Genomic DNA, 26,602 nt, shown 5'->3' on the forward strand with positions numbered 1-26,602 from the left:
GCCAAAATTGGTGCTGGTGGTGACCGTGCTACCGATTGGCGCCTGGGAGCCTACAGACTGGGGTCCAATTTCTGGGCCGAAGCCAGAATTTGGCTCGATCGATCCTTTCTGCTGCCCTGCTTACTGCTGCTAGCTGTTTCGCACTGCGCACTGCTTTGCTGGCGGCTCCGTTGCTTCGCACAGTGGGGAATTGGTATGGGAAAGGCGGACATATTTGTTTTTAGGAAGAATCTATGGATTTTCTTTTCAACGTTTTTTTCTTTTCTTTGTATGTGTTTTAATTGAGTTCAACTTTTCATGTTCAAGTATAATGAATAAGCTTTTTCCGTTAGTTTAAGGTTATTAAACGCCTGAGGTATGCAATCTGCATTACACAAAAATGCAAAAATGTATGCACAATCGTAAAAGGAATTATCGAATTTCTGCTACAAATCGAATATTTTATGAGTGTGAAAGAGGATCTGAAATGATCGAGGAGCTTTACCCATTGCACTTGTGGCCATTGAGAAACAAGTAATTATTAGCATCCGAAGTATCCGACCCATGAACTATGCGTCTATTAGTCTATTTCTTCATCCAAATTTAAATCGATATTACCTGGTTAAATGCATGATCAATTGCGATATCGTCATTAATGGTTTCCTCCGTAATTAAACAAAAAACTTTACCTATCTCAGGAAAACTAAGCTTAGGGCTTTTCGCTGCCCAATGAAATAGAATTAATTTTTGGGGGTACAGCAGGTACTTTAAACCAATTACATACAAAACATAAATATCCGGCTACAATCTGGATACCGGGCGTTCTCGCGTTTTGATCGACACAATCTCTCCATCTCACACGGAGTCTACACCGCTCCTCTGTCCCTCCGCGCGGTCTAAGAGAGCCTTACGGGCTGGTTCGTCGTTCGCCATTCTCGTGACATGACCATCCCACCGGAGCCTGGTGAGACTGCACGATAGTGAGATCGTCGTACATTGCGTACAGCTCGCTGTTGTAGCGGCTCTTCCATTGTCCCTCCTCTCATACAGGACCAAATATCAATCTGAGCATCTTCTTCTCGACCGAGGCTAAGATTCGACCACCACAGCTTCGACTGTCGAGACACGACATGTTAGCAAAATAGTTTCCCCAGACTGTAGTAGTGACCTGTTGGCTGCTAGTACTCTGGCGTGAATCTCCTCAGTTATCTCATTTAGGTTACCTATTAGTACGTCACCCCCGCCGTATGCTCGCCGATGTTGATTGCTGGTGCTGCTGATGGCGGCGCCATCATGAACTTGGTCTTTTTCTTTTGTTTTTCATGTATTATAGAGATTTTCAGCTTAAGCCAATTCGTCTCTTTTGTGTGCTAGCTTGGCTATAATTATTTCTAATTATATTATATTTTATTTTATTTTAAATTAATATAGTGTGATATTATAATATGATAGTAAGATATAGAGAGTATGATATGCTAATAGAGTATAGAGTAGGTATGATATACTAATACTTATAATAGTGTTGTATGACTAGGTTTTCCGTTCCAATCCAACTAAGTCGATTCTTTTTTTCCTGGATTATGGTCTTCGTTTTCCTTGCTCGGTCGTTCGCCAGTAGATTTCTGGGCATTTTTCCCAGGTCCCCTTGAAGATTATAACCGGCAACGAAGTCGAAGTGTCCTTTTACTATTTCGTAGTTTTGAAATGATAATGTACGATTTGATAAATGTTTAACATTTATTGAGTTGGATTGAAGCGGAAGCAATCTGAAATCTAGTTTAGTCTAATTTGATATAGTAAAATAGATGAACTTGGTCTTTTTTTCATTTTTCTGCATGCCACGGTTCCCCACAGCTTGCTCAAGCCCTGTGTAGGTTTGAGCTACATCGGAGAGCCATCGACCTATAATGTCTATGTCATCAGCATAGGCCAGGGTTATGGTCATTCTAACAAGTACTCTGGCTATTCTATCGTATGCGTCCATGAAATCTATGAAGAGGCGAAATTCGTTCTGACTGTACTCAATCATCTTTCCCAGGAACTGCCACTATTTTCCGTTATCTACTGTAGGCGAATATAACTAAAACTCTCCGTTTTTTTAAGTTGGTTTTTGCCCGCCCGTTCCCCATAGTGCGCCGCTGCAGCGCGCGCCGGTTAACACTGCTGCTGCAATGAGTACCGGTTTTCTTGCTCCATCGCGCGAGCGGCTCTCGTGCGAGAGTCGCGCTGCTCGGCGCAAAACGCAACACCACCAACACCCGGTCGTGGTGGTGGGAAACAGCAGCACACCACGAGGCGAGCTCTGGCTCCACAGGCTCCGCGACACTACCAATTTACCGAAAGGTACGTTCCGCAACTCGAACCACCCTCTAAATGCCGCTCTAAAAACAGCAACAACAGCAGCAGCAGCAGCACTATAATGGTACCAGAAGCAGCAGCAGCAGCAGCGGCAGCAGTGTCGTATGGTGGCGTGTCGAGGAAACCGAAAACCCGACGAAACCGAGCCGATGCGGAAAGCTGTCCAGAGCCGACGCCGACCAGAGATTGGTGGTGACTGGTCACTACCAGCCGTGCCACCACCACCACCGCTCGTGTTGTATAAAAGCATTCAAGAGCCGCTTAATTGCGCTCAGTAACTAATTTTTGTCCGGTCCGGTGGATGGTGTGTGCCAGAACGCCCGCTCCCGTCGTAGTGTCCGTAGCTCTCGGTGCCCCCCCCAGGCTTCGATAGTGTTTGATCCAGTGTCCGATTGGTCCGAGATATTTCTGAGTGTGCTTTCCGGGCACACGACGACGGCAAGTGTGTGACGAGTGGCAGAGTGTGGCCCGGTGTGTTTTGCGAAGCAGCGAGAGAGTCTGGACGAACTCGGTTCCGACACAGATATCAGAGGGTGCGTCGCGTGCGAATATGATAGGATTCAAGTTGGTAGGTTCCATTCTCAACACCGACACCGAAAGCTCCCATGTTGGGGTCCCCTTATCAGTCGGCCGGACTGTCAGAAGCTCTCCCTCTAGGAGCGGAAGTCAGGCTGCTAGTGAAGGTGTTGTTCGGGGGATCTGAAAAACTTAAGTGTCCTGTGTGTGTTGGTGTGTGTGTGCGCGTGTGTGTGCTCGAATGCCCTTGAGTCGGTATGCCCAAAATCTGGATACAGACAGGGCACACTTCTATCAACCGGCCCTGCCAGGTCCCATTTCGGCCACCACCCCGAACTATGCACTGAGAGCAGCCGTACCAGTCAGGAGCACCTACCTGAAAGCTACTTTCACTTTGCTACCTCCAGCAGTAGCTCAGAATAACGTTGCACGTTGCTGCACAGCACACCACGAACGCGCATTCTGCTGCACAGCACACACACAGTGGAACAGTGGCAATAATAATAATAATAATAATAAAGATAATGATAGTCATGTCAGCGTGGAGCATGAAGGAGGCTGCTGTCCGTGGGACATCTGTGTGTGGTGGCTCTAGTCATGCGCGCCACGCTCGCCAAAACTGCAGGGTGCGCTGCCCAAGTCAATCTGGCCCGTCCGGAGCCAGATGTTGCCCGCCTGCCTACCTGCCTGCCTCCCCCAGAAACCCCAGGCAGAACAGGTTCTTGAGTCCTTCAGAGCGACGGAGAGCGGCCAGTGGTCGTGGTCCATTGTTTAGTTCTCCTACTCCTCGTAGAGTCGAGGACTTTCGCGGACCCGCGGACCGAATACCCCCTACCACCAGCCTATCCTATCTGGGTAGAGGTGCCGAGTCGCGGAACTCCCGTTAGCCACCGTTTTGCAGTCGACCTCGACCCGCCCCGCGAAGGGGGGATCCGTTTCAGAAGTAAATAATAACGACCTACGGATATCGAGTTTCTCGCCGATGTCGATTTGTCAATTTCCGCCAGTGATTTGATTGAATTGGCTCTGGCGTAGGTGAGGGGATAGAGAATGGCGCTCATCCGCTGCGGAAGTTCACATAAACCGAGCTGTAGTCTAGCCAAGATTTCGGCGCCAAGTCGGTTAACGAGCGGAACGGGGAGGCATTCAGTGCCCGGACCGGAGCGTACGAGCCGGATCAGCGCCAAGCCAAGTGTCCGTGTCGTGTCGTGCCAAAGCGCACTCCCACAGACCCGGGTATGGGTTGAAGGCAAGCACCATTACCAGTGTTATTCCTGGACCTGGTTTGTGCAACTCTCATTGGTTGCGCAGCGCTCCGTAGGTCTCTGTGGTCTCAATAAATAATGGTGCCCATAGCGAGACACCGCACCGAGTGCGCCGCAAGCCAGCCAGCATGTCGAACAGATTCTTTTTTTGTTCGTTTCTGTTGTGGGAATCAATTTGGCCCCAACGGCCAGAGCCCGGCCGGGTTTGGTAATCGTACCGAATGAATCGGTTTCGTCACTCACTTCGTGGGGCCGAAAGGTTAAGCGTCACGACCGAAATGGTTTCCTCTTCACACCGTCAAGGAAACGGGTCGCCGCCGATTGGTTTCGATCCAGTTTTCACGCGCTTGCCAGCAGGCTGCTGTTTCGTAGTTGGCGTTCGACCCGAAAGCCAGTGTACCGGGGACTCAAGGGGTACATCGGGATTTCGCTTTTACCCAAAAGGCGTCCAGGCGTCCGGACCTACAAGAATGAACTGCCGCTGCTTATCTGAAGCACGCTGGAGTTGAAGTTTAGCTCCTGCTCATATCGATGGCTAGCAGCTTTTGTGGGGGCCCTCGAGTTGTAGTGGGCGAAAGTTTCAAGTGGCCGTTCCTGGCCGGCGGCCCTACCAAGGTCCCTAGCGAGAGAGAAAAGTCCACCCGACCAGCACCGTCAAGCTAGTAGCTGCATTTTCATTAAGTTGTAAAGCAGTGGTTCGTGCTCTACAAGTCGTTGCCGGTATTTGCACACTTGCCGGCCGTACTTTGCGCGCTGAGCACGTTTAGGCAGTTGGGGCGTTGGCAGTTAGCAAGTGGATTTTTGGCTCAAATTTGTCAGTCGTACCTTACGCTCCCGATGTCTGGAGTCTGGAGTTGGAGACGAACTTGGTCCTTTCACGGGCATGGGAGAGGCACACTTCGTCGATGTTGCCAGCAAAAGATTACTCATACTCCGCAACAAATTCACCGGAAAGTCCGGAAAGTCTGGCACTTCAAGAATAACTCCGAACGTGTTCCGCTCCCGAATCGCAGGCACCACAAATCGATCCACCACGAAGAAGCAGGTCTGAAGAAGGCAATAGGACCTCTGCACCCGGTCCAAGACCTGGTGACTGACCTTCGGGAAGGGGGGTAGTTTTCGCTCTAGTCACATGCAAGTTAACGCAACAGAAATACGCGAAAGGCCAGCCAGCTAGTCAGCCTGCCAAATTCTTCATCACCCTTGAAGTGGTAGAACTTACCGTATTTTTCCGTGTATAATGCGCACCTTTTTCCCAATATTTTAAGCTCTAAAATCTAGGTACGCGATATACAGGGGGATTAAAAATTTTGTCTCCTCTAAACTTACAAATATGCCCTTTTAGGTACATATTTTATGGTATTATTGAATAAATTATGAAATGAAACATTTGTTAGGAATATAATTATCCTTACAACATCGTCATTAAATCATGGCAGGGAGTTAAAACAGATGTTGCTGTGAAATTATTCAAAAATGTGGCATCAGCAACACTATCGATGGATCTGAAGATGTCGCAATTTTTGAGGACTCTTCAGAGAGTGACAATGAGGAGTACATTGAAGAGCAATTAGAGAATATCAATTTGTCATACAGCAGTGAATCTGAGTTTGAAGATTATTACGAAATATAAAATACTAGTGTGTCTTTTGCAATGTATATGCATTTTATCTTTAGTCTACTTTACAATTTTTATAGAATATTTAGAATAATACATTATTATCGTTTGATATTTGTTGGATATCACATAACTGAAAAATGTATAATAAAAAACTTTTTTTTTCCATTTTTTTTCTCCTTAAATATGGGTGCGCGTTATACACGGAAAAATACTGTACTTACTTACTTATCATCGCACTACAGGTAGTCGCCGTCACCTGCCTAGCGGGTCTTATCGCTGCCCAGGATCACCAGGACCACTACCGGCAGGCTCCGCTCCGGATTGGCACCAAGGTTGAGGAACCGAAACCGACCCCGGTGCCGATTCTTAAGCAGATCAACAGGTAAGCAGATCGCCAAAGGGGTTCCAACAATATCCCACTCCCTCCAGTCCTCTCCTCTCCACTTCCCGGGGGTGAACTCTGTTACGTTGCGTATCCTGAACTCCCTTTTTCTCGTCGTCCGGAAGTAATATAGCGTGTCACTTCCAGTTTTATATTCCAGCAGCTTGCCCAAGTATTGATGGCGGGGGTGGGGGTGGGGGGAAGGTGTCGACGCCCTGGTGACGCTCCCAGGCACCAAGCCCAATGGTCCAATGCCGGGAACGGGACCGAACGACGCGCGAAAAGAAAAAGAAACGAAATAATTTCTGTCATTTATCCTTATTCCATTTCCGCTTACCATAAATGATTCCGGCCTGCCGGAGGGGGTGGGTGTCGTGGGCACCGTGACCGTGACATCCGGCAGGATGCAAGAACCAGGGCAGAGGCCGGGTGGGACGGCGGGGGGGGGGGGAACGAATGGAATGCGAGAGAATGTGAGGGGGGGCTTGCGAAGCGAAACTAGGGCTAGCTGAAAAGGCCGACCTAGCCGACGAGATGTTGCGGACCTCCGGGCTCTGGGCTCTCTCAGGGTTATTGATTGGAAAATCAATATGGAAGACAGCAGCCGCTGCCACCCGCTGGATGCTGGCTACCACCCACCCACCCCCCTCGGGAGGGGGGCCAGCGTCACGGTTCGTGATCGGCAAACGTATCACCACACAGGCACCGCATGGCGTGGCGTGGCGTGGCGTGGGCTTGAAGTGCGCGCCCGATGGGCCCGATACTCTCAGTCTCTCTTCAGAAAATTTGTATTCGCTCTTTGCGGTCGCGATTGTTCAAAACATTTGCTCGGGCGAAGTAATGGCAGCAGCCGAGCGGAAGCCGACCGTGTAGAGCCCTCTTATCAGCCCGCTGGCATCGGTGTTACTGGTAGGCAGGCAGTGGGCTGGGCTGAAAAGTCCCGTGCCTAAGAAGGGAAAAGGCGTTTTCTTTCTTCAGTTCCGAAGTGGGTTACTGTTTCGCAGAACAGTTTGCCTTTTACCCCATTTTATAGCATTTTTTGAGGTATGTGAATTAATTGTTACCGTTTTTCTTCAACGTATGTGATTTAACTACAATAATAAAAATCGGTAGTTTACGTAGTTCCTCGATTTCGTGTCGATAGAACTTATGGTCTTTAGGAGCGATCCCCTCAAGGACCCGTTTTTCAATACTTTCATAACAAATACTAGCCCGAAAGAGCAACATCTGGTGGTTAACTGATTCTGGTCGTTTTATGGACAATACTTGCTTCAAACGCATTATTTATTTTTTATGGGATTGTCCATCAATAACTTCATTAGGGTTTGAAAGCTCACATTACACCATTTTGTCCAATTTTCGTTCGTTTTTTTGTTAAATCTTCAAAAATAAAAAAAAAGAAAGATGCGTTAAATGGGTTCGAGGACCATTTGGACCATAGTATATTTTCCTCTAATACTAGCCATAATATAGACATTCAGTAGCTATTGGTTGAATGTTTCGAGTGATACATGTGGTGCACAATATTTCTCTGTCATTTTTGCACAAAATACTTCACCTACGGCACATTTTATATCGGGTTTTGCTTTTACAGCACCGGCACTGGCCACGATGCTGTCGTCGATGGCAAGTTTGAACATTGGAAGTAAGAATTGGATTGGAACATTGGATTCTATCCATCGATCCCACAAATCTCGAATCGGAGCGAATTTATCGGTGCTACGGTTTAGTCTTCGACTCTCGACATCATCAAAACGTAATGCTCTTCCTATCTTTTGAAATCTGTCTTGCGACATAATAACACGAAACAATGGGCGGCCAAATGTAGCATCAAACAAACCATACAAATCTTCATTCTTTTCTCTATAAAAACAGATTATAATGAAATAATTTTCAAAACATCAAAAGAATGAAGCAAAAGACACCAGCAAGAATCAGTATCCCAATGTATGCTCGTAAGACTTCCGTATCAATATTCTGCCATTTGTCACCAAATATTTTTTGGCATATTTGTTAGTGTTTTTATTACAATTTTTTCAATTGTCCGAGGGAAAAATAATAAAAAATCAAATTTTATCTCGCAACATCTGGACGTAGCGAAACGGGTTGTTCCTGGCCGTGTTGTGATTATATTTTGTGCTTGTGAACCGATGGGCTCTGGGAATGGTTTTTATTCTTTGCAACGAGTAACGGATCCGAATCATATTCACTTTCCGTATTGCTACTTTTTGAATTTTGTGGGTCGTAATCAATATCAGACAAATCTGAGTCACTCTCGTCATGATCGTATGATTCTTCTTCCAGTAAATTGTTGTCTAAATCGTTTGAAGCACTCATTTTTTTACGACAAAATAGTGTAGTCTGAGCACTAGAACGAACGAACACAAACTGAATAATGTCATATTTTCTCGCATCAAGGTCATTTTTTGGCGCCCAAATTCGTTTGTTTGAGTTGGATTGCTGACCAATATTGCAACATGTCATTCTTTATACTCTATTGTACCAATGCAAACACACATATAGCAACATATTTCAAAATCATTTGTTTATAAAAGCAAAACATTCCAAATTCAATTGTTTACACATACATTTCCATTGAATATACACTATGGACCAAATGGTCCACGAATCTATGTAGTGTGATTTTTTTTAACCGAACTGCAGGGTTAATGCGATCTATTCTAATTAGTTCTAATATCTAAGAATTAGTTCACACAGCTACTAACAGCTTTCAATCGAAGGTGTGGCTGTGGCTCGGGACTTTTCAGCCCATACACTCCAGGTGGGGGGGGGCCCCCCCGGGCCGCGGGGGTGAGAGTTTGGGCGAGCCTGGGCTCGCAACGAATTGGCGACCTTTTGCCGGCGAGGGCACCGGGCGCATTATGGATTTAGTTTCGTTGGTTCATTTTCTTCTCCATCTTTTCATTCTCCATCCTGTTTCTGTTTTTCTGCCACCTCATCCGAAACATACCGGGAGGGGATTTGGAACCGGAGTTCGATAGGCACGAGCGGACACAAGTGTGAGGCGAGACCAAACTGAAGAATTGACTTCCCGTGCAACACAATGCTATTTCGACGTGACTATTTCTTGCTTTCTTGATGGTTGCTTACTGACGGGAAAACTTTCTGTTCTGTTCGGCTCACTTCGCAGGCACAACGAGGATGGCTCCTACACGTACGGCTACGAGGGTGCCGACGGGTCGTTCAAGATCGAAACGAAGCTGGCCACCGGCGAGGTGAAGGGCAAGTATGGCTACGTGGATGAAACGGGCAAGGTGAAGGTGGTCGAGTACGGGGCCAACAAGTACGGCTTCCAGCCGTCCGGCGAGGGCATCACGGTGCCACCGCCGACCCTAGTGGACGAGACCACCGGCAAGGACGATCTGCTGGACGCGGACGGGGACGGTAACGTGCCGCTGGCCCCGCGACACAAGCACCGCCCGTCGACCGGTGGCCCGTCGAAGCCGCGCTTCCAGGAGGTGGTGTCGAAGCCCCAGCCCCGCCCGCAGTACTACGACTACGACGACCAGCCGCAGCCAGCCGCGGTCCAGCACCAGCAGCACCAGCAGCACCAGCAGCAGCAGCCGGCTCGGTACCAGCCAGCGCCCGAGTACATCCAGCGATCCCACTTCGGCCCGGCGGCCCAGGCCCACCACGAGCAGGGTCCGGCGCCGCCTCGCGCCCACATCCCCAACGCGGTCCCCATCGACGTGGTCTACTCGCCGAAGCAGCTCCCGGCTCGCCCCGACGCCGAGTATCGGAACGTCGTCGGACCGCACACCTTCCCGGCGCCAGCGCCAGCGCCCGAACAGCAGCAACTCCAGCAGCAGCAGCAGCAGCAGCAGCACATCCGCTACTCCCAGCCGTCCTTCGCACCTGCCCCACAGCACGCGCCCAAGGCCGCGCCCCAAGTAATGCACCCCTGTCACCCATGCCCCCAGACAGCCCAATCCTAATGCCCGTTCCTCCGTTTACCCAGCAGCCGGCCGTCTATCAGCCGCGGCCGGCCCAGGGCCGCAGCACCAGCGTGCTGGACCAGCTGGCCAAAGACTACGCGCTGCCGCAAGGCGGTGCAGCACCCCTGCACGACATCACCTTCGGCTACTACTGAACACATCCAGCCAGCTAGCAAGCCAGCGAATCCACAGCGGCCCATTCCTAGCTTCTTGCCATCGCCTGTCCACCCGTCACCCATCACGCATCATCGCCTGGCGCATCCATCACGACCTCCTGACCCTTCCCCCTGCCCTCCCTCCCAGCCCACCACGCACCATGCTTCCATCCCGACCTGACCACCATCGCCTTACGCCGAAGAACTGAGCGCCACACACACATACGAAAAGGGTAACAATAAAGAGACAACAACAAAAAACCGAATGATCACGAATACAAACAAATCGGTCGGTTCTTCGTCCAGAGTTGGGGGGATATCATCACCGGTGAGAAGATCACGACGGGGTCACCAAATTTCCAAATCCAATAGAGGCGGCCGGACCGTAATCGCTGGTAGGCAGGTCCCAGGTCTGATCAAAAAAGGTTCGCGTCATTCGAATTTCCGCAGGCTACGTGTATCTGATTTTTGATTTTTTGTGGAGTTGATTTTTGATCAGACCCCGTATGCTGCTGTTCTCATTAAGTTCGGAGCTTTTATGAGAAAAACACATTTTTATGGTTTGTAACAAACTTTATTATTCAGTATGGTCTTCCTGAATAACAACATCACTTGTTCCTAGGAGGCTCCAATTTCTAAATTCCATCCCTGAAGTGAAAAACTGGAAAGGCTTCAAAATACGCTTCCGCAGCTGTTATGACGTCATCATTTGATGAAAAGCACTATTCACGCTCAATGTTTATTGGTTTGAAAACAGCTGGAAAACGCTAGGGGCCAATCTAGTGAATACGGTGTATATTCTAACAATTCGAACTCTAATTCAAACATTTTTGTCATTTTCAAAATGCTCTTATGACTGGGTGCATTGCCCTGATGAAAGAGGATGTTTTTCTTTTTCAAACTAAGTTCTTTTTCACCAATTTTCTTTTTCAATTGGTCCAAAATGTTACAACAATAATCAAAATTTATTGTTTTATCAATTTGCAAGTAATCCGCTAACAAAAATCCATTCACATCCCAAAAAACTGATGCGCACCCCCTTTTGGGCTCTTTCTGGACTCGAAATCGTTTTGGAGCTGAAGAACCGGGTTCACACCACTCCTTAGCCTTCTAGGTTTTACTCAGGATCATGGTGATAGACCCAAGGCTTATTCATAGTGCTGATTGAATGCATAAAATCTACTTCATCCTTTCGAAAAAACTCAAAAATCTGTTGCCGAGAAAATTCGAATTCGTTTCATATTTCCATTTTGTTCCATTTTTAGCGAATGCGGCACCCATTTTGCAAACAGCTTTCTGAAACCCAATACTTTAGTCAAAATATTGATTATAATGCTCAATGAAATGGCTAGGTCTTACACTAAATCTCTGTGAGTTTTTCGACGATTTTCCAATACGATATGCTGATTTTTTTTTACGATTTCAGGTGTTGTCCGCTTTTGACGTTTTAGACGTGGATCGTCTTAAAGGTTACCACGATCACATTTAAACTCAGAAACCCCCCTTTTAGCCCCCTAATTAAAGGTGAAGAGTCCTTATACTACGTTCATACGTTCGTTCGTCGATACTAAACGGCTTGTAGAAAAAAATTAAGAGACCGATTGAAATGTAACTTCACATAAGTTCATGTGAAGAGTGAACCAATGTAACAAAAAAAATTAGACTCGTAGTAGCGCCCTCTTTTGTCGAAGCTCCGAACCTAGTAGGTGTGGCGGTTGAAGTACACTAACTAAAGGAGAACCAATCACACCAACTGGTGCATAAAGGTGCGTGTGGCGCAATAGCAATTAGAAACTTCTGGGGGACTTCTTGGGCGCACGTCTTCGAAAGAGACCACGACGATTTGGCTGGTTCTTTCGCTTGAGTGTCGAGATCCTGGCGGGGAACAGTAAGCGGACAAGCGGTAGAGTGCCTCCTTTGGAGTCATCGCAAAGAACTCCGGAGGTCTACTGTCTCAACGTCCTCAGGGAGTCCTCGGGGATCATTTACTGCAAGTTCAGCCAAGAACCCTGGTCTACGCTGAAGACATTGCAAGTCGAAAGCTCATGCAGCTCACGCTTACATAGTGATCATGGCAACCTGCGGACAATCTATGCGGATATGGAGAGTACAGTTCTTTAAAGCCTTAGTTGGATCACAGTCGCCCCACACGTACAGTTACCGTTGCCCCGGACTTCATGCGGGGTGCGACGGAACCAACGACTTACTTTGGGTGATAAAGTGCGCGCCTCACCAGTGTGGGCAGTTTTATTTATTGATTTCATCTCGTGCGTATGGCGCGCCCCGCGAAAATGTGGCTGGGGCTGGGGATCCCGGAATAGATCGCAAGTCTGTGCCTCTTATTAGACGTAAAAAAGCCGGGCACTGGATGCCCGCATCAGAATGTGTTTGTGTGTGTGTGTATGTGTGAGGGTGTGTGGGTGTGATTGGGGGTGCTCATGCCTACGACCCCCTCCTCCTCCTCCTCCTCCTCCTCCTCCTCCTCCTCCTTCTACATACACCTAGATGCTCGTTCACCGAAGAAACAATCATAAACTCTGGGATGGACCTGCCAATGGGGCGGCCGGCCTTTTTATGACGGCCCTGGTATCGTAAAATCTGTGCACTTGCTGCGCGTGTATATGTGTGGATTTCTTTTGTTCCCCGACCGGCACTTCTTCGTGGGTTTCGAACTTCGCGGTACTCGTCCGCCCGCGAGATATAAATTTTGGAGATGAAAAGTGTGGCGTCATCAGTATCACTCAACGTTGGTTGGTGCTGAACGGGTCCGGAACCGGAGGACACCGGAACTGGGGACATATTGGTCGAGATTCTGGATCACATGGCCGATCCAATCCAGTTCCAGATCCAGTGGTCCATAGTTGAGATCAGGTTGAGGGTATACGTCAAGGTCCTTTCTCTGTTGTGATGTTTCTTTCTCAATACGTCAGCCAGAGCAAGGATTTCTACGGTGTACTACTTTCTCTCTGCTGTCTTGATCATAACTACTTATCTTGGTCGTAGACTGTTGGATCACTGGATACTGGTGGTGAAACCCTATAGTTTCCAACTCTCTATTTGTACTCCAACGACTCCGTCGCCCAGATCACTGCCAGTGGGTGTTCTTGCCGTTCAGTAAAGTCGGCCGACATCCACTCCGACACAGGGATGTGGGCATATAGCCCCAGGCATTCCTAGGCGTCCCAAGGTATCCCAAAGGCCTGACAGCTCTCAGCCAACGAAAGGAAGATGTTTTGGTGTCCTCCGGAACGCGACGATAATCGCGCGGTAATGAAGGTGCCAAGTGACTTACTGGGCAGTTGACGTGCTGCAAGCACGCTGCGATATCGATTCGGTCCGCTGAAGGCACGGTCCGCTGATGATTGCTATCTGTCACATCGTCGACGTCCAACCCAACCCAATCCGAGGACCGGTGTCATTAAGAGCGAAGCTTGCCATTATGGCGATGATCTTGGGGCCACGATGATAATTATCGGCGTGGTCCCGGTCCCTACTAGCCCCGGCTCAACGTCGTCCTGGGCTCATTAACGCGGGGACGTTCCACGCGATTCCATTCTTCACCATTCTTTCCATTCTAACCACCAGCAATCCCCCCGGCACCGCGCCGTTCTTTGGCTGAATAATGGACGATACAATTTCGTTGATAATCTCCGCCCACGGGGAGCCTCATCATCGCCCCGGCGCTGTCACCCGCCTGGCGTCGACGTCGAGGACATTCGATCCGGCTTAGCGTCCACCGTTCTCGCTCGCACATTTCATTTCCTTCGCTTCCGCCGTCGTGTCCTTTATCACCTTCGTCCTCCCACGGCCGTTGGCGGTTGACGGCACGGGTTCTTTTTGTGCCCTCCAGTCCATTTTGTGATTTTCAGCTGCTGCTGCTGCTACTGCGAAACCCTCTTCAAATCGCGTCAGCCCACGCCCACCAGCAACCCGCGAGGTGGTATTGATTTTCACGTTTTACTTTCCATTAACATCCAATTAGCCGGAGTACGTTTTGGCGCGTGATTCGCGGCGTGCGCGGTCGCGATTCCGAGCGACACAAGACGACGTCCCGAGACCGAGACGGTTCGTCGTATCTAGCTCTGGTATCTGGTGCTAGGTGCCAGGTGGTGTGAGCACCATTCTCTGAAGTACACTGAGAGCTCACTCCGTTACCTACTTGTGCGCGGCTACTAGTTCCGCCAAGTAGCGGTAGTCCAGTCGAGTGGTCGAGGGTTCAGGCGTCCATCAACTCGTTATCCCGGGGCTATCGCACCTAAATGGGGCCTCTGGATGACCTGTGAAGACAGTATGGGCCGGCGTCGTCGTCCGTCCTTCTCATGACATGACCAGCCTACCCTGAAGTCTGGCGAGGCGCATACGAAAGGTTGCAGTTGTTTGCAGTGCCATCAGCAATTTGTTGACGTATGATAAATTTGTTGGCAAAGTTGGCGGATGACAGATGCTTCCGCCGGTTAAGTCAACAAGTACTAGCGACAATCAAGTTGCAGCTTAAGTTGGAACGACCATGGTCAACTTTTTTTTATATTAAACTTTGAACTTTATTGGACATAAATGCTTGTTTACATAAGAGTACAGAGATATTCCACTTTGGGATTGCAGCTATTTAATAAGTCATCAAAATAAGGCATCAAAATGATTGAAGTGAGAATGTTGCGAAATAAATTTACTTAATTTATATTTTATGCCCAGTGGCATTGAGTGACCATGGTCCAATGCAACTAGCCACCAGCGAACAGGAAACACCATCGTTGACGGTAAAGTAGCAAACGAAAGTAACCGATTTTGATGGATCGATTTTGTGAATGTACAGGGTTTCCAAAGTAACGTTCTTTTTTTCATTAGTTTAAACATTATCTGAATGTTGGATTCTTAAAATCTATGCATAAAATACAATTTCGGTTGCAGAAAATTGAGAAATATGAAAAAATCATTTCTAAAGTGGTAGTGGTCGTCAACTCATTCATCAAAAGCACATTTCATTGAAGCTCATTTCCGCCTCGGTGGTTACTAGGGTGATCATTAAGTTTTAACGTTCGATACCATAGGGTGCTGCTACGAGCTTAATTTATTTTTTGTCATATTGGTACACTCTTCATATGAACGTATGTGAAGTTTCAATTCAATCGGTCATCTACTTTTTTACATGCCATTTAGTATCGACATGTCACAAACGTCGTGATGACGTCATCATTTGATGGAAAACGTTTTCCGGGAACGTTTTTTTTGGGTTTGATAACAGGTGCTTGTCACCAGGGGAAAATCTAGTGAATACGGCGCAAATTCTAACAATTCGAACTTTAATTCGTGGATTTTTGCATTTTCCAAATGCCTTTGACACGGTGCATTGCCCTGATGAAAGAGGATGTTTATCTTCTGCAAACCGGGTCTTTTTTGGGCGAATTTTCACTTTAAGTAGGTCTTAATGGCTACAACAATATTCGAAATTTATTGTTTTACAAGTTTGCAAGTAATCGGGTAACAATTTGATGCACAAAATCCACTTTATCCTATCAAAAAAGCTCCAAATGTTGCCGAAAAAATTGCACTCGAATGCGTTTTTAGCAAATGCAGCGTCCATTTTGTAAACAGCTTTTAGAAACCCAACACTTCAGTCAAAATATTGGTTATACTGCTCAATGAGATGGCTAGGCCTTATACTAAATCTCTTTCAGTGATTCGACGATTTACCAATACGACATCCTGTATTGTTTTACGATTTCAGGTGTTGTGTCTGTTTTTTGACGTTTTCGACATGGATCGTCTTGAAGGCTACTACGACCACGAAACCCCCCTTTTAATCCTCTTATTAAAGGTTAAGAGTCCTTGTACACTTTCAACATTCGTTCATAATTAATCTTTCAAAAATAAAAATTTAATCACTACACGATACTTCATTCTTTCCATTGTGGAAAATACTGTGACATGTAGATACTAAATGGCTTGTAAAAAAAAGTAAGTAACCAATTGAAAAGAAACTTCACATACGTTCATATGAAGAGTGTACCAATATGACAAAAACTAAATTAAGCTTGTAGCAGCGCCCTATGGTATCGAACGTCAAAACTTAATGATCACCTCAGTATGTTAATAAGCAGTATTGTGGTAAAATCAGTATCGGAAAATCCACACATCGTGCAAAAGAAGCCAATGCACCCACAACGAGTGACTGTTTGGTGCAGATTTTGGCTTATTGGTTTTTTGGATTTCAACAGGACGGCGCTACGTACCATACAGCGACAGCCACAATCGATATTTATGTTACGTGAATAAACCAGCAACTATTGACAACCTCAAGACCCAAATTCAAGTTGCTATTGCCGAAATAGGACAATAAAAAATGTACTCAAACATAGGTCGGCCGAATGAGCTACTGCCAAGCCAACCATGGTGAACATTTGACCAAAATTGTTTTTCATAAAAAAATTAAAGAATCAACCTTTCAAATAAATGTTCAAGCATCGAAAAATATTAAGCCGGATTCTTTTATAGTCAAATAAAAAAAGAACGTTAGTTTGGACACCCTGTAGTTGCAATAATTAGCCGACTGGAACAACAGCTGACTGGAATGGTTAAAATATTCCGCGAATTTCAACTCGGCTTTGATTTTTCTAGACGCACGATGTACTAAATACCAAGAGTGTGAGACCTGTCAAAACGTGATTCAATTATGTCAAATGGCCTCGCCACGACAGGGCGCTGTCCACTAACACCGGAAAACGGGGGGCGTTTAAAGCCAGCCATCAAGGAAGTAAATGTTGGCAAGGGCCGAAAGGTCCCCGTCGTCGTCGTCAAACCCACACCACCTGCCGGCCACTCTCCAGCGAGCGACTCCGGACAGGCTTCGGACCGAAGCGAACCCAAAAGCCGAAGGTAAGCCTACTACTGCCCGGCCCTGCCCTGCTGCCGGACGACCAATTAATCTCCGTAATGGGAGCGCAAACAGACCGAGCTTCCCGAACTTCCCAGTGTTTGTCGGTTCGCCGTTTCGGTTTCTTGTCGATACCTCGATACCTGTGCTTGCCCACTCCACTGGCGCCCCCTTCCGCTGGCATGGGGCGCGGCCCTTCGGGGCCTTCGTCACCAAGGGCTTAGCCATTATGATTTGGAAAACAAAATCTCATTCGCAGCGCCAGTCGCCGTCGGCGTGCCGGGGCCCTCAGATGTTGAGGCAAATGTAAATGTAAATTCAAGTAGGAAACTAGGCCCTCGGCGGCAATGGATTCCGTGTCCCTGTGATTCCGTACTGTTATAGAAAAGGATATACAATAAATACACTTCGACGGTCTACGGCGTAAATGATGAATTAATCAGCGTCGATGCTCGGGGTCACTTTGACACAGTTTTGTGTTTGTGAAAAACCCGGGGGAAAATGAGACCGATTTGGTCCGGCACGAACGGAAAGGTTCCACGAAAAGCCGCGCGCCGCAAAAGCCTAGCGGTATGTTTTAAGTTTCTTTAATTAATGGGGCCAGCCACCGGGGCCGACTCGCCCAGGTCTGCTCTGGATCTACGGATGCGGTGACGCTACCTTTCTGGTCGTGCCGGTGGCGGACGATGGCTAATCGCGTGGTACAAGAAATAATCAACTCCCTGCCGGTGTCAGGAAAAAGAACAAACGGATCCCCTTGGTTTTTGGTAAATCAATGCAAATGTTCATTACAATACATTAGTTATTCTTCGCAAGAATCGGGTATTGTGGGTATCATTCGAATCGAAGAATTCGTGTATTTTCTATTGCTTCGATTGAACGTGATATCTTTTCATATTAGGTGTTTGAATTAATTCCTTCCGTTTCGTTGGCGTGATAGGCTGATTTTTCAAAATGACAAAACTCGACCCCACATCGTAAAACCGGTCAAAACATGTTGTTCTTTCGGAATAGTATTTGTTCCGTTACATGAGTAACGAATTGGCAGCACAGCGGTTGACTTCCTATGAAAGTACTGAAAAATGGGTCTCAACTTGGTTCGCTGATAAAGATAAGAAGTTCGATCGACACGGAATTAAGGATGAGGACCTAAAAGATGGAAGAAAGTAGTAGCTAACAACGGACAATACTTTCATTAAGGTAGTCATGCGTTTTGTTGCTGTAGCTAGATCACAAATGTGGAATAAAAGAGGAAAGAATTAATTCAAACACCTAATATCTTATTTTAATATCAACAATATCTTGGGTACATCGTTGATCTGAAAATGGCTAAATATCTCATCAACTAGTCCAATGTATTGTTTACGTATTATGTGTTCGAAATCTTCAGAATATTCGGAATCTCGATCGAACCCGAGCTAAGCTGGAGCAAAATATGTTCTGCTGCACTTTTTGGCAATCGTATTCTAACTTTCGTTTCGACAACTTACCGAAACTTTTGGTACCGTCACCGTCCATTGGTGGTTTGCGAGCTGGTGTTTAAAAACAAAACCGGGAAATGTTTTATTTACATTTCGTACACCACCGGACGATCCACCGGCCGGTATCGTAATTGGGTTCGCATAATTTACGCATGGTTGAAAGGACCGTTGGCCCGATGCCACCAAATCACGAAGAGTGGCTAGGCCAAGAGCCTGTCAGCCTGTTGTTGTCCGCCAATAAATTAAAATGGCCACCTGCATCGGGGGAGGATACAGGTGTCCCAAACCGAAGCCCTACCGATGGATCAATCATTGGCGCCAGTGTGTTGCGCTTAGAAGAGAGCTCTTTCTATTGCGGTCCACTTAATGAAACTTGTTGCCACCTTTGAAAAGATGGAATGACCAATTATTATTCAGCAAAATTACTGCTCGCTCGATACACAAACCATTCAACCGTTCAGCTGGTCTTGAAATCCTGCTGGAACTGGTTTTTGGCCGATACTGCTTGGGTGTTCCATAAGATTTTTGTCTCGATAACAGAGGGCGCTGCTACGAGCTTAATTTATTTTTTGTCATATTAGTACATTCTTCATATGAACGTATGTAAAGTTTCATTTCAATGGGTCGCTTAATTATTTTTTTTACAAGCCATTTAGTATCGACACGTCACAGTAGTTTTTACAATGGAAAAAATCAAATATCGTGCAGTGATTAAATTTTTATTTTTGAAACATTTACAAGTAAAGGAAAATTATGAACGAATGTTGAAAGTGTATAAGGACTCTTCTCCTTCAATTAGTACATTAAAAGAGGTGTTTCTGGATTGAAACGGTGTCGCACTAGTCTTCAAGACGATCGTTGTCAAAAACGTAAAAAAAGCAGACACAGCACCTGAAATCGTAGAAAGAAATACAGGATGTCGTATTGGTAAATCGTCGACTCAATGAAAGAGATTTATTATAAGGCCTAGCCATCTCATTGAGCAGCATAATCAATATTTTGACTGAAGTATTGGGTTTCAGAAAGTTGTTTGTAAAATGGGTGCCGCATTCGCTAAAAATGGAACAAAAACGAATTCGAATTTTCTCGGCAACAGTTTTTTGAGTTTTTTCGAAAGGATGAAGTAGATTTTATGCATTCAATCAGCACTATGAATAAGCCCTGGGTCTATCACCATGATCCTGAGTCAAACCTAGAAGGCTAAGGAGTGGTGTGAACCCGGTTCTTCAGCTCCAAAACGAGTTCGTGTCCCGAAAGCGCCCAAAAGGGGGTGCGCATCAGTTTTTTGGCATGTGAATGGATTTTTGTTGGCGGATTACTTGGAAATACATTTCTATTATTGTTGTAACATTTTAAACCATCTGAAAAAAAAATTGTGAAAAAGACGCGGTTTGAAGAAGAAAATCATCCTATTTCATTAGGACAATGCATCGTGTTACACGAGCATTTTAAAAATTGCAAAAATCCATGAATTTAAGTTCGACTTGTTGGAGTATCCACCTTATCACTAGATTGGGCCCTTAGCAAATTCCATCTGTTTTCAAACCCAAAAAATCATTCTTGGAGAGCATTTCTTTATCAAATGATGAAGTCATAACAACCTGCGGAAGCGTATTTGGAAACCCTTCCAGTTTCTCACACCAGGGATGAAATTTTTAAATTGAAGTCTCGTCCGTAAGAAATCTATTGAAGTTCAGGGAGACCCAAGCTGAATAATAAAGTGTATTTCAAACCGTAAAAATGTATTTTTCTCATCGAGGCTACGAACTGATTGAACAGCTTAGTATTTCACGAAGGAGATGGCATCGGCAGACGTACGTAGGTTGTTGGCTCAACTTTACGCGGAACGAGATTGGCAGGACACCACAGTTTTTCTGCCCATTGGCACCGTTGTGCTGGGGTGCTGGGGTTTCTGCAAAAAAACGGAGCAAAACTATGCGTGGCGTCACGAAGGCGACATTTGGCCCCCGGAAGGCCAACCCAAAAAATATAGGCACATTTTTGTCTCCACCACCACCGGTTCCGGAACTAGGGACGCAACGCGGGGTCACTGTCGAGCAATGGGATTGAGTTATTCGGTGGCCCACAGCTAGCGCCGGTCGCGGGAATTTGGCACTGGAACTTCACACAGAGAGAGAGAGAGAGAGTGGGGGAGTGTTCAACGATCCTGATTGCCCTGAAGACCTTCCACCGCCGCCACTGGGGTAGATCATCAGCGAAGTGTGCGCTTCGGGGGTTTTGGGAGCATTTACATAAAATATTCACTCTTCCTGCGCTCTTCTGGGGGGGACCAACTCCCGTAGAGGCACCCGAAAGGGGTGCTTTTCGTCGAGACGCGGGGGACGCCCCATTATTACCGTATGATTGATTGCTATTTGCTCTAAATTGACTCGCAGCAGGTATCTCTGTGGTGTAGTCAACCCTCCGGCCCTTCGCCGGGAACAACATCCTTTGTGAGGCGCGCGCGACAATCACCGCTTTCTAAGCTGCCAGCGGCGCAGCCTTCAGGCAACCCGGAGCCCAGACAATCAGAGTGCTTCCAAATTAACCCCACATGTGTCAGCCATCCGCGAATGCAAAGCCTACATGTCTAACCCATGTCCACATGTCCGTGTGTAGCTATCGACACCCTGAGCGGAACCTAACGTCAGACCCGTCGTCCTTCGACGGTCGACGATTCGCGTCGAATATTAAATTGGGGCACCTCGAGGAACCGTCGACCGGTCTTGAGTTTGTGTGTGCTTGTGTCTGTCGTGTACGTGTCTGGTGATGTGATGGGAAAACCATCCAGTTCATTAAATGGGCTCAGCGCTGCTCGGCACCGTGGAATATGTAACCAATTCGAGCAATGTCTGTCCGGGGTCCGCCCACCGAGCCCGGGGTTTGTTGGAGGAAATTAGAGCTTTTAGAGAACTTTCAACTCGGGGCCCCTGTTGACGCTTGGGGCGCACGTTTTTTGGCGTCCTCTCGGGTGTATCCAGTTACCGCGGGTCGCTTTGATGTGAGAATCAAATTAGAGTGAATGAAAAAGGAAACAACGAGCAGGAAAAAAAAGCGTCGACCCAAATTTCCCGTCCCCGACGACTACCGCACGACCTTCGCCTGTGCGCGCAGAACGAAATCGGAAATGGATTCGGAAAGCAGAAAATGAGTGGATCGCTAGCGGACCAGGGCTGCTCTCTTTACAGCGCACCGAGGCACAAACTGGGCCGGAGCGGCAGCAGCATCAGAGCATAAAACAACTATTTAAGATCCTATTTAAGTGGGTGCCAGCTGCCAACTTGAGTCGTCCAATTTTCTCGACGATTTCTCGGCTTGACTGGACTGGACTGGTCTAGCCAACGCTGGACTCTGGAGCCAATCGGAGGCTGTCGGTAGACTGTCTTGCATGTTGGTGTCTGATTGGTGTACTGATAAACATCAGTGTAAATAGCGCTTGCTTGCTGCTAGTTGTTAAACACCATGTTGTTACTCCAGAAAAATGCTGGAAACGTCGACTTCCATCAAACTTTCGTTTACTTCAAACAAGACTACGACATTAAAGATAGAAATAGATATTCCCAGCAAACTAATTAGAATGATCCAGCTGCAGTCTGCACGATACCTCGGAGTGCATTCGAATTAACGTAGAATTATCGTCGAGCTTTCCGATAGGTTTTCCCATTTATACGGGCTTTCTCCCATATTATTCAATCTTGCACTAAACCAACACAGATAGTTGAAAATAACACCATTGCCGAATACAATTGGGAGAATGTCGGAAGCTTCGTATATCTCGGCAGCCAATTTGCCAGCAGTCTGTCAAGCATGGACAATGATTCTCCCTGTCTTGTGTTATGGATCCGAGAACTGGGTCCAGAATCAGTCTCAACAAAGCAGAATTTGAATGCTTTCGAGAGAAAGATTCTTAGAACAATCCTTGGCCCAGTGAAATATGGACAATTTCGGAGAATCGGATACAATAGAGAAATCTATGAAATTTTGATTATCAAAATGTTTCTACACTCTGTCAACTTTCCATAGCCGCACCCACGTTTTTAACGCATCTTCCAAACCGTCTTTTCGATTCAACTTCTAGTTTTGGGACTTTTTGAGTAGGCAAAATTACGAATAAAACCATTTGGTTGGATTGAAGTTTTATGATTTCTAGCTTTTTTTCGACCAAATACGATATAGGCACTGTCAAGTTTCTATAGCCGCACTTAATAAAATGATCAATATATGTGGATTTTTTTCAAGTCTCTGTATTTATTGTGAGGTTTAATGGGAGGGATATAGGGAGTCAGTTGGATTTCCTGATCGCTCAATGACCGTTTTTCAAAATTTTTGGGTTCATATGTTCCCAAGCTTCCAAAATGTCTTCTAGAATCTGGATGTGATCGTTACAGTCCATTTTACAAGATGCCACATTTCGCCAAAATCCACATTAAGCTTGCCCGCAGAGCCAAACCCAAGCCACATCATCAGAGATTCTCCTCCAAAGTTACGGATGGAGAAATACTCCGGATCTTTGCGTAAATTTCGCCAATTTACGAGGAATAGGTCAGCGTTCCGAGAGGACTGGAGAGACGGGATAAAAGCGGCCAAAACCCGAATCGGGCGTTCGCGCCAACTCTCGTGTCAAAATTGGCTGATAATGCCATGGTCCGAAAGTGCCAGACGCGAATCCCTGAAGACACCGCCAGGTATATTGGTTGGCATCGGTATCGGAACGCCTCCGACTATACAAATTAGTTTTTAGTGCATTTTTAGTGAAAAAAGATCCCGATGGCAATAGTGGCAATTCTGATTAGACATAATTTTCTTTAATTTTTTTTATACATTTGGAGTGGCGGCTGAATGTTGGTTCTAGTATAAAAAAAAAGTTTTAAGAGGGACGTGAAGATGTTAACAAGAGAGGGTTTCGAACGCCCAAGAACGTCAACAACAGACGAAAACATTGATGAAGTGAGGAAGTGATGGCCAATCGTCGAATCACCGTCATAGAGGTTGCTGAGGACCTTAACATATCGATTGACTCATGCCATTCTATTTTCACGAATGATTTGGTCATGAGACGGGTCGCCACGCAATTGCTCAATTTTAACCAAAAACAGCATCGCATTAACATTGCTATGAAGCTGTTGGACTCTGTACGTGACGATTCAAATTTGCTCCAGAGGGTCATGACTGGTGATGAAACATTGGTTTATGGTTATGACGTGGAAACTAAAGCTCAATCCCCCGAATGGAAGCTGCCACACGAGGCAAGACCGAAAACAGCTCGCCAAGTTCGGTTCGGTTTGCTCACAAGGAGTCGCTCCGCTAGGCTTGTGCGTGTCGAAAGAAACAAACGTAACATAAAAATCCAAAAGTCACGATACTTTTTGAACGGCCCTCGTACACTGGGGCCACTAGTTCAGCTGGCTGAACCAGGCGCTCTGGGAACGACGGCGAGCAGGTATTTGGATCTTTGGAAGCTGAGGAGCAGCAACTTCGAGCAGCTGAGTCTTGCTCTTACACAACACCAACTCAAGGTCCGCAACGATCAACCGTTTTGTCAGCAATCAAGTCAACAGGGAGTTCTTGGAAGTATCGTCACCGCCGAACCTGTAGGGATCAGCCCTCTGTAGGGATCACGTATGTGAGAGAGGCCAGCGAACGCTTCGTCGACCGTGAAACGCCAGCAGCTATCATACGCCTTTCGCCTCCGTATATCCTGGCGAGTTTTGTTATGCCGAGCGCCTCGAAAGAGGCGCCCCACGGAAGGGCTTCGCTTCAAAGTCTCAGCCTCAAAAGTCTCCCACGTGTGTGTCTGTGGCCTAGTTGGCCTAGATGTTTTATTTTTGTATTCCCCTTTTCATTGCCGCTGCCTCAGGGCTTTCTCTTTCAATCCTCCTCCTCCTCCTCCTCCTCTTCCTCCTGGACCGTACCGCACCGCCGATTGTTGCACGATAACTCATCGTGGAACGAGCATCTCGGCGCCAGCGTGTGGCCGAACGGGTCCGAACGGCGAACGCAAGACGCCCGACTTTCGCCAAGTGTCGCCTCTGTCTCGGGTGGCTCGGGTGGCTGAGCTGCGAAATTTGATATCGAAGCGCGCCACCGTGACGCACCCCACGTTTGGGCGTTTAGCAAATGGAGGCGCCTGGTACGCCTCGGCGATGGAGGCGCCCGGTGCCTCTCACGATGTCACACGCGAACGCATCTTCTCGATTGCGTTCTTTCGCCAACCGAACGCGTATCCTGCCACCACCGCCGCTGCCGCCGCTGCCGCCACCACCGCCGTCCTGTTGATCCTTCGCGAACTGCCGATGACAGGTACGGCGCCAGGACACGGGGTTCGAAGCTGTTCGCTGTTCGCTCGCACAGCTTCTTTCGAGCATGATCCGGCCATCAATTCTCTCGACGTCGGCGTCGAAGTCAAACAAAAGTGAAAGCGAAGCAGAGCTGCGTGTTTCCGGTTGGCGCGCGCGTCACGTCTTCCTTGCGGAAGCAGCGCCGGAGAAGCTGGAGATGCTCGAAAAGTAGCAGCGGCGGCACACGCGACGGTGGTTTGAATAATTTCGCAGCAAACCATTAGTGCCAACGCCAGGGACGTCACGCCAGGACTGCCAGGCTGGCTGCTAATGTGCTGCCTGTCAGGTAACGGCGCGTGTTTCTGTGTGCCGAGAAGCGAGGAACCAAGGAAACGAAAGCACACGCGCGAAAGCGAGAGAGCGCGAAAGGGAGAAGCGGTTCACATTTTTTCACGTATGCTTCGCAGTAACTCGCAGCACCGGAAGGAGTCTGCCCCCACCAGGAATGCCACCCCATTAATCGTGATGGCGATGCCAGTGAGCCAGAAAATGTTGGCCTTTGTTGGGGCATTTTTAAAGGGGCGGCTAGACTCCTTCGGCCCTTCATCTCGGACCAGGACTCGCTCGCTCAGTCACTTCGGACTGGCGGCGGGCAAAAAAAGGTTGAAAAAATTAATAAACTTCCGCCTAATCCAACGCCAGCGCCAGCCAGCGGAGAAGTCGTTATCGATCGAGGGCCCGTGACCCGGAAGGAACACTGGCATTTGTTTCGGCAGGAATAAATGAGCCCGGCCCCGGTGACAGACGGTCCATTGCCCGTTTTGTGGCGTACCACTCCACAATGGTTCTCCAGATCACTCAACTAGCCCACGGTTGAAGGACCACCGGTGGCTGAAGGACGTCCAACAAAAGGCGTCCACATTTGCATAGGTTAACGCTATCGAAATATTGAGACTACTGCTGCTGCGACCGGACTGCCTCGCCTAGTGTCTCGCTAGGCCGTGTTAAACCGTGTTCGTGTGTTGGCATCCTGACAACCCGCCCGCAGGAATCCGGTCCACATAGTCCCGGCCTTGGGATAGAGTAACGAAAAGTAAACACCCGCAAAAGCCGGTCCGAGCCGTGGTCCTTCTTTTGTTTTTGGCCCACCACCAGGATAACCAGGACCGTCCGTTCCCAACCCGACACCCTTGTGCCACATCATGTTTCTCCTACTTTCCTGGGTCCGAGATCCGTTGCGTGGTGTGATGTGGTTCTATCTCCTGGATTGTATCTCCCGTATCGTCTGCCGACCACTAGGTTGTTTAGTAAGTTTTGCGGCTTTCGGATAAGGAGAACACCATTTATGGTTTGAAAAACATGTTATAGTGAATACTATCAGAATATGAATCTCCCTGAACATTAGTACCACTTGTTCCGGACGAGATTCCAATAAATGAATTTCATCCCTGAGGTGAGAAGATCTGTAGAAAGGCTGCAAAATACGTTGCCACAGCCTTTAGAAGACCTCACACGTCTCAGTACGTCTGGTGAAAAACACTTGCCACGCACGAATTCCTTTTAGGTCCCGGAATCAGGTCGATGTCGCCAGGGGCCAAATCTGATGAATATTTGTGGATGATCCAAAAATTCGAACTCTAATTCATGGATTTTTATCATTATCAAAATGCTCTTTTAACATGATGCATTGTCCGATGAAAAAGTATTTTCTTTCTCATGCAAACCAGCTCTTTTTTCACG

General features: G+C 47.3%; 1 protein-coding gene across 3 annotated transcripts; it reads left to right on the top strand.

The window, feature by feature from the left end:
• The first annotated feature begins 2,646 nt into the window (after nt 1–2,646).
• On the top strand, nt 2,647–10,471 carry LOC131213441 (trithorax group protein osa). 3 transcript variants are annotated; one of them, XM_058207480.1, is made up of 4 exons: nt 2,647–2,905; nt 5,982–6,121; nt 9,273–10,065; nt 10,101–10,471. In XM_058207480.1, the coding sequence occupies exons 1-4, from the start codon at nt 2,888–2,890 to the stop codon at nt 10,230–10,232; spliced, it is 1,083 nt and encodes a 360-aa protein (XP_058063463.1). In that variant the 5' UTR covers nt 2,647–2,887; the 3' UTR covers nt 10,233–10,471. The 3 variants fall into 3 exon arrangements, with proteins under 3 accessions (XP_058063463.1, XP_058063464.1, XP_058063465.1); XM_058207481.1 differs by having other exon boundaries at nt 9,273–10,032; XM_058207482.1 differs by having other exon boundaries at nt 9,273–10,032; nt 10,104–10,471.
• The last annotated feature ends 16,131 nt before the right edge of the window (nt 10,472–26,602 follow it).

This window comes from Anopheles bellator, chromosome X (assembly GCF_943735745.2).
Source record: "Anopheles bellator chromosome X, idAnoBellAS_SP24_06.2, whole genome shotgun sequence".
Taxonomy (NCBI): domain Eukaryota; kingdom Metazoa; phylum Arthropoda; class Insecta; order Diptera; family Culicidae; genus Anopheles; species Anopheles bellator.